Source organism: Mustela nigripes, chromosome 2 (assembly GCF_022355385.1).
Source record: "Mustela nigripes isolate SB6536 chromosome 2, MUSNIG.SB6536, whole genome shotgun sequence".
In the NCBI taxonomy this organism is placed as follows: Eukaryota; Metazoa; Chordata; class Mammalia; order Carnivora; family Mustelidae; genus Mustela; species Mustela nigripes.
The window spans coordinates 61,035,884-61,044,616 of NC_081558.1; the positions used below are offsets into that span (position 1 = coordinate 61,035,884).

The 8,733-nt window shown below is 42.7% G+C and overlaps 1 protein-coding gene across 14 annotated transcripts in view; it reads right to left on the bottom strand.

The window, feature by feature from the left end:
* The window catches only part of LOC132011641 (cytosolic 10-formyltetrahydrofolate dehydrogenase-like), a 123,503-nt gene extending 116,926 nt beyond the window's left edge, over positions 1–6,577 (bottom strand). For 9 of the 14 annotated variants that reach the window (XM_059390504.1, XM_059390502.1, XM_059390503.1 and 6 more), the window contains exon 1: positions 6,403–6,577. In XM_059390504.1, the coding sequence (XP_059246487.1) occupies positions 6,403–6,545 (143 nt within the window). In that variant the 5' untranslated portion in view covers positions 6,546–6,577. Of the gene's footprint in view, positions 1–5,273; positions 5,375–6,402 lie in introns of all 14 variants that reach the window. The other 5 variants (XR_009402423.1, XR_009402424.1, XR_009402422.1 and 2 more) reach the window with 1 other exon arrangement.
* Positions 6,578–8,733: the final 2,156 nt, after the last annotated feature.

Consider the following 8,733-nt stretch of genomic DNA (forward strand, 5'->3'; position numbering starts at 1 on the left):
TTCTTAAGTCATATACAGAATTTAAGAAACAAAATAGAAGAACATATGGAAAGGACAGAAAAAAATAAAATAAGATAAAAACAAAGAGATAGGCAAACCATAAGACTCTTAACTCTAGGAAACAAACTGAGGGTTGCTGGAGGGAAGCGGGTGGGGGATGGGGTCACTGGGTGATGGATATTAAGGAGGGCCCTTGATGGAATGAGCCCTGGGTGTTATATGCAACTGATGAATCACTAAAGTCTACCCCTGAAACTAATAATACAGTCAGTATATGCTAACTAAACTGAATTTAAAAACAAAATGTAAAAAAAAAAAAAAAACCCAAAACTAAAATTAAACAAAAGTCTGACCATACCAATTATTAGTAAATATGTAGAGCAACTGAACTCATATACTGCTGGTGGGGTTGTTTAAAACAGTACTTTGGAAACCATTTTGGACAGCAGTTGGTAGTTTCTTTTTTGTTGTTGTTAAAGATTTTATTTATTTATTTATTTATTTATTTGTCAGAGAGACAGAGAGAGAGAGAGCACAAGCAGGCAGAGTGTCAGGCAGAGGCAGAGAGAGAAGCAGTCTCCTCTCTGAGCAAGAAGCCCGATGCAGATCTCAATCCCAGGACCCTGGGATCAGGACATGAGCCTAAGGCAGCAGCTTAACCAACTGAGCCACCCAGGTGTCCCCAGTTGGCAGTTTCTTAAAAATTAAACATATACTTCCCATCTCGCTCTTAGGTATTTACTCAAGATAAATAAAAACCTACATATAGACAGAAGATGGTAGAGCTAAAGCTCCAAAGATCCACCCATCCACCTAAACAACTGTTGAACTGGCAGAATCACCCAAATCAAATGTTCTGGAATTCTGGAGTCCAGTCAAACATTTGCAACATCCAGGAAAGAACGTGATGAAGAGGCTGTAAACATCAATAATTTCATCCTTTCATGACGTATTAGTGGTAGGAGGCAATGGGGAATGCTGGCCTTGTTCCTGGTGCAGCTTTCTGAGCCAGGACAGGCAATAAGGTCTTGCCTTCTGTATATGAGTATTGTGTGGTCTGAGTGCTGATGCTCATTTTGATCACTGAGGGGCCAGCAAATATGCTGGCAGCCACAGTTTTTAACCCCCACTGGCTGAGGCAGCTTCAGGGAATTGAAAGAGACATTACTCTTTCCCCTCTTTTGGGACTCAGACATCTAAGAAAATCTTTGGCCATTGGCTGACCACAGAGATAACAGAACAGAAATTTTTAATGTCTACATACAACAAAGAATACATACTTTGCAAAAAAAAAAAAAAAAAAGAGAGAGTGAGAGAGAAAGGAGAGTTTGGAAAAGCCACAGATGGATGGCTCCAACCCTCCACAAACAAGACTTAGCAACAACTGAGGAGTGAGACAATTACATTTTCAGAATTACCATAACACTCAAAATGTCCAATTTTGAATAAAAAAGTTTAAAACAGGGGCGCCTGGGTGGTTCAGTGGGTTAAAGCCTCTGCCTTCGGCTCAGGTCATGATCCCAGGGTCCTGGGATCAAGCCCCACATCAGGCTCTCTGCTCAGCAGGGAGCCTGCTTCCCCCACTCTCTCTCTCTGCCTGCCTCTCTGTCTACTTCTGATCTGTCAAATAAATAAATAAATAAAATCTTTTAAAAAAAAATGTAAAACATACAAAGAAACAGGCATATATAGCTGATTTACAGGAAAAGTAAAAGAATTTGGAAGAAAGACCAGGAAGGAAGACCAGATATTAGAATTATTCATCAAAGATGTTAAGTCAACTCTCTTAAATACATACAATGATTTAAAGGAAACCTTGGACAAAGAACTAAAGGAAATCAAGAACACAATGTATGAAAAAAATGAGAAGATCAATAAAGACATAAAATTTTAAAAATTAACCAAAGAAATTCTCAAGCTGACAAGTACAATAACTACAATAAAAAAATTACTAAGGAGGTTCAACATCAGATTTGAGAACACAGAAGAAAGGATTAGTGAACTTGAAATTATCCAGTATGAAGAAGAGGGGGGAAATGAATGAATAAAAAAGGAACAGCGTCTGAGGGACATCATCAAACTTACCATCATTCTCATCTTAGAAGTTCTAAAGAGGAAGAGAGATAGAAAGGGGCAGAAAAAATATTTAAAGAAGTAATGTCCCAGAGTTCTCAAATCTGAGGGAACACAGGAATAAGCACATCCAAGAAGATCAATAAATTCCAACGAGGATACACTCAAAAAGATTTACACCAAGACACATTATAGTCAACTCGTTGAAACCCAAAGACAAAGAAGGAAACTGGAAAGCAATAAAAGAGAACTAACCCTTCCATACAAAAAATCCTCCATAAAATTAAAAGTTGATTTACGTTCAAAAGCCATGAAGGCCAGAAAGCAGTGACATGGCATATTTAAAGTCTTGAAAGAAAAAAATGTTAACTATGAATTCTATATCTGTCAATACTCTCTCTCAAGAATGAAAGAGAAATTAAGACGTTTCAGATACACAAAAGCTGAGGGAGTTAGTTTCTAGTAGACTTGCCATACAAGAGACACTAAAAAGAATTTCTCACTTGTCAAGAACACGGTTTTCTCAAAAAGAAGCTTGTTGGGGAGGGGAAGGCAGGGTACTCAGAAATAAGTGGGAAATTACTACTACCACGTAGCTTCATGATGGTGGGGATTTTGTCCATTTTGTTTACCTTTGTATTCCCAGCATCTAGCACAGTTCCAAGCACACAGTAGGCACTAAAAAATTTTTTCTTAGTGAACAGATGAAAGAATTAAGTTGCATGAAGCTATATAAGCCAGAACACTGAAATTATAGGGCACATATGGTATAATTTGATGGTCAATGGGTAACAAGTATTAACCATCTTCATCTTCTTCCCCCCCCCATATTCTTTTTTCTACCTTGCTGTTCTCCTCTCTCACTCTCATTTGTCAAGAATACAGTTTCCAGCATCATTCCAGCATCATTATTAATTGTGGTCCCCTTAACTCATGAAAATAGTCCAGTCTGGACATATATTTCATACCATACTACCTAAAAGTGGAATTAGGAAAAGAACTCTTTAGGGGATAATACTGTATATCAACTATACTTCAATTAAACATTTTTTAAAATTATTTAGGAAGATTAGCCCAGATGGATTAGAGTGATTTAAAAAAACAACAAAAAAAAAGAATGGAGGAAGGGAAGTGAGTTGGGAGACAACTTTAGGAATGCAGGATGGGTGACCTTTAAGTGGTCTGCCACTCTCTAGGTGTCTGAAAAGTGTTTGCTGAATGAATGAACAAATGAATGAGAAATGAAAAAACAAATGATAGGGAAGAAAATTATGAAATCCAGCAATTTCCAGGAAAGCATAAACTTGTATTAGACTGGATACAGAGGATGATTGAAAGAAAGAATTCAAGGTTATCGGATCCAGGTCTGAATATCAACAATTGTAATGTCACTAAGAAAGATGAAGATGTAGGAAAACACTTTAGGTGAGAAGAGGAAAAATATGTCAGGAAAGCAAATCTGAGAATAAGACAAGGGACAAAGGGAGTTGTGCAAATATATTAACTCACTGAGGTAGAGGCTTTGGTTAGAAGAGCAGGAAGGGAAAAAGAGAAATGCACAAGGATATGCCATGAGGAAGCCCTTAAGGTGATTCTGGGGAAACTGAGAGGGAAGCAAGACTTACCAGAAGATCAGGGAGGGCCAGTCTGAGGAGTCGTTGGTCAAAAGGAAACCTAATGATTTGTCCTCTGCCTGATTGAATGGGAAATTCCCTCAGAAAGCCTGGAAGAATTCCCAGGCACTAGGAAAGAAGGAGAACTCTTGGCTGGAGAAGTAAAAGGAGGTATGAGATCACAAGGCCAGCAGGACACTAGGGATATCCAAGCAACTGTGAATACAGGCATAATCTCAGAGACAACTGGCAAATGGAAGAGAACAAATGAGACCCAACAGATCTCTGACCTACAAATCGCTGAGACTGATGGGTGAGTGTTCTGATCTTAGGACCACCATTCCCTTCAGGTGTGAGAAACTCCCAAAGGGCACAGTCCTATTCCCAGAAAGAGAGAGAAAGAGGTTTTACCTTGGAGGTTGTATTCCTTTAACTCACCAGCATCACCTATTCTGGTTTTTTTTTTTTTTTTTTTAAGATTTTTTTTTCAAGGGCCGGATCCCAGGACCCTGAGATCATGACCTGAGCCGAAGGCAGAGGCTTTAACCCACTGAGCCACCCAGGCGCCCCTACCTATTCCAGTTTCTGATAGCAGTAGTCACACGGTCCTTGGTTACTGATAAGGTGCAACAGAGTGACGAGTAAGAGGGAATACCTGAAAAATTCCAGAAAGAGAGATGAATGAAATACAAAAATTGAAAGAAAAAAATAAAAAGAACTGGAGGAAAATATCTGGGGACTACTTGATTTCAGGAAGCAAAAAGCCTATGCCTTAAGCATAAAGCAAAGTCTGACATCATAACAAAAGCAGATAGACTTGACCACACAGAAATTTCTGTACTTAAAAAAAAAAGAAAACACACACACATACACACCGTAACAAATCTGTACTATAAACTAGGGTTGTCTTCTACTAGAACGGGGTATATGTCTGTGTCATTCCTCCTCACAAGTACATGTGAGGGCCATGGTATTCATGGGTGGAATTCCACAAAGTACCTAGCACAAAGAGGGTTCAGTAAATGTTGTATGATTTGAAACATTAAACAAGTTCAAGATTCTAATTCTATTTGGGTGTACAGATGATAAGAACTGCACCCTTCACACATGACCACCACCATCCCTTCTCCACTTGTTCATCCTTTTGTCCTGCATATTATCTGAAGACCATGACAGTATATATACAATCTTGACAATGTTGTCTCAATAGCGCTACCCAGGGGCTATTCTAGATATTCCAGTCAATTCTAGATTGACTTAATCTAACTCAGAGATTCTCAGAATGTCAGGGTTGGAAGGAATCACCCAGATGTCCCAGTGTCTTCTATCAAAATGTAGTGATGGGGAAACAACCTTAGAAGAAAGAGGCAACTCAAATTCAAGTCTCCTGTCACCCAAATTTGAGTTCAACTATATCACCTTTCCTCCCACCCCCAAACTGTACTCCTCAAGGTCCAGAGGGCTCACTCCCACTTCTCAGGTTCTCTCATCCTCAATAAAAAGCCATTCAGAAATGCTCCCATGGTCCTTCCTCTAGTCAGCAGGATTCCTGTCCCCTGATAACTAATTTCACAGTATAGGTCTCACCTGGCCAGCACAGCCTCACTCCAAAGAATATGCCCAGCACAAATCTTGCCTGATCTCTTCCTTGGTTTTGATGAGGATGTTCCTAAGGGAGTGTGCTATCACTGTAAACAGAAGAGAGAAGATTGCGTTCTCTGAGAGCTCAACTCCAAGCAGACACTCAGGGTGGTGTCCCTTCCCTGGGTAACTTCCTTTCCTATAGAACTACGAAAAAGCAAGGATGATCATTCCCATTCTGAAGATGAGGAAATGCAGCTCCCAGAGACTGAATGACATGCCAAAGTTCGAATGGCTGGTAAGAGACAAATCTTGTGTCTGAAGGTAACCTTCATTCCATCCAACGACAGCTGCTCCTTTTCACCTGTTGTTTGATATCAAATTCTCCATATCCTTCTCTAACTGCAAAATGCATTCCAACTGCAATCCTGCTTTCCAGCCAAAGTTTGCAGCAAGGAGATGAGAAGGAAACTTTGTTGAGTCAAGTGTCTTTAGAGAGGAAAAACTAAGTCTTTAAAGGGAGGGTTTTAAAAAGGTGAATGTTTTCTTGTTTCTTTGCTTATTTTTAATGATTACCTGTTTCTTAGGATTACTAGCCCTCAAAATCTGTTTTGTGTTTTCACCCTCTCCAGATTTTCAGACTCGGCTTCTAGCCCTTCAAGCTTGTTCCATTTCTTCCCTACAGAAGACACGTTTGCTTTGTGCATACTGTCACCCCCAGGACCGCTGCAGTCAGTGGTAGGTGCTCAGTAAGTACTGAATGAATGAAAGAGTAATCTCCTGCAAAACTCGGTTGCTCACTGGGAACACAACGGGGACTGGACTGGTGATCCGATTCAAGCTGGGGTTGAGTCCTTGGAGCCTGGCTGGGCGCTAGACCGCTATTACCAGGGCGGCCTGCTGGCTAGGGGCGGGGACGGCAAAATTCTATAACCACTGTCAGCCCTATCAGAGAGAGCTACTACGACCCCAGACTAGAGACAGCGCCCAACGAGGGCCCCCGACTACCCCTAGAGAGACCTCCCCCCACCCGTCGCCGTGGCGGCTGCGCAGAAGGAGGCTTCTGTCCCGGCAAGTGTCACCAACCCTCTCCCAAAACACAGAGACCGAACCCCGACGCCAGGCTGCCCCATACCCTTCATCCAAAGGTCCTGACTCACTCCTCGGAACACAGCGGAGACGGAACTGTGTCACTGACTCCCCACTCTCAACTTTACCCTCGGGCCCTTCTAGGCCTCTGGAGGTTTCGGAATCTCTGTGCCCTGGAGGTTGAAGCATCCCACCCCTCAGGAGTCGGCCAGCTTCGCGGGATCCCTGGCCCCGCCTCCCGCATAGTTTCTGCCCTGTCGTTGGCTGCGAGGATGAAAGGGTCAGAGAGTTCAGCCAATTGACTCTAGAGGGCTCTAGGGGTGGAGCCTGGGGAGGAGACCCGTTTAGGCCGGTCAGAAGAAGCCATCAGCTCGGCGGCCAACTCCCTCTCTCCATTAGAGAGGCTTCCTGAAGTCACATTCCTTGCTCCAGGAAAGTCTTCTTTCCTTCCATATATAACGCGCCTTTCAGCCGCAAAGCCAGAATCAGTTCCTATTTACCGGTAGCATATAAAGACGGCACTATGGGGTGCCTGGTACGTCACTGTTTTAGACACTGCTGATGAGGTATCGAAGAAAATGAACTCGCTGCCTCGTAAGGCATACTTTCAGGTCAGGGGATGCAATGATAAATAAATACATCTGGGGAAAGAGTTTTCCTAACAGAGGGAACATCAGGAGCACAGTCCTTGAATCAGGAGGGAGATGGAGGGCACATTTCAGATTTTATAGACCATAAGGGCTTTGGATGTGTCAGGAAAAGCATTGGAGTGTTATGGAACCGAGGAGTGACATGATGTTACCTTTTTCTTTTCTTGCCACATATCTAAAGTTTATTAGCTATTAGACACAAAAGTAGCCAAGAAACTTGTTCTACAAATTCTGTGGATTTCTTGCTCATAATCCCTGGTCATTCTGGAAAAAACCACACATGGAAGTTTCCATCAATGGCATAACATTTTAAAAATTTGCTCTGGCTGCTCTGTTGAGAACAGTCTGAAGGTGGGTGAGAGTAGAAGCAGGGAGATTAAGAGGCCATTGCAGTATTCCAGATGAGAAATGATGGTGGCTTGGATAGCTTAGAAATGATGGACATGATGAGAAACAGTTCTGCATATACATTTGATCCTTGAATAATGCCGGGGTTAGGGACAGTGACCCTGACAGTAAAAAGAAAATACACGCATCCACATTTTAACTCCCTCGAAACTTAAATATTGTTAAGTCTGTTGACCAGAAACTTTATGGATAACATTGTCAATTCATACTTTTGTGTGTTACATGTATAATGGCTCCCCAGCCAGGCTCTGACACTGAGGTCAACCCCATAAATATCACTGGGCTTGGAGACACTACTGCTTCTCAAGTCACATGCCCAGGGGCTGGCCATGTCAAAGCCCACCAACTTAGAGCTGAGGGCCCAGGACCATGGCCTGCCAGGCTACCTTTAAGGGAGTGTTTTCATGGGTCTCTACTCCTAGCAGTCCTACCACTGTGGTAGCGGTACACCTCCACCAGAGGTACACCTTAACGAGAAACAGCCTCACAAGTAGGACCCCTCATCTCCATCCTGGGTTGGTTAGACCAAAACCCTCTGGGCCATTGACCATATCTTCCTTCATGGTTGTATCAGATTCCTTGGGACCTAAGAGGCAAATGCCTGGCCACAGAGAATAGCTCTCTCGAAATTCACCAATGCCCATCTTCCTCTCAGGCTGGACCATGCATGGGCCTTGTTTAGATGGGAAATGAAGATCTAGCCCTGACCTTTGCAATCCTGGAGCTAACTGGGTGATCACAGATACAGCATCCCCTCCCCATTTCCTGCCCTGCACTTTTCCTCAAAGGTCGGTGGTTTAAAGTTGTGGTTCAATCCCTGTGGTCACAGTCCTCAAAGGGCAGTTGATGGAAGGGCTCATGTCCCATTTTCCTCCAGATTTGGATGTGGCAGGACTCCTGCCTAAGTTTGTCCCCTCCCCTCTCCCAGTTTTCTACCCAGAATCCATGTGTCTTTTCCAGAACTTATCATAAAAACTTGTACCTGTTCCTCTACATAATTCTCATGTGCCTATGCTCTGTAGACCAAGTGTGGAAACGCATTGATTTGGGTAAGGGGTGACATGGAGGTTGGACCTGTTTCAAATTTCCTATAGACCAGCTAATGGGGTAGAAAGAGTAGCACACCTTAAAGGCTAGAAGGACTGACAACTACACATGACAGTGTGATTGGGGTTTAAGGATACAACCCAGGATAACACGGGTTCTAGGGGAGGTGTACACAGGGAGATACATCCCTGCCTATTGGAACAGTTGCTGCTCAAACACCTCTCTGACTGGAGCAGACTGGGCCTCCCTAATGCAGTCTACACATTCATCTT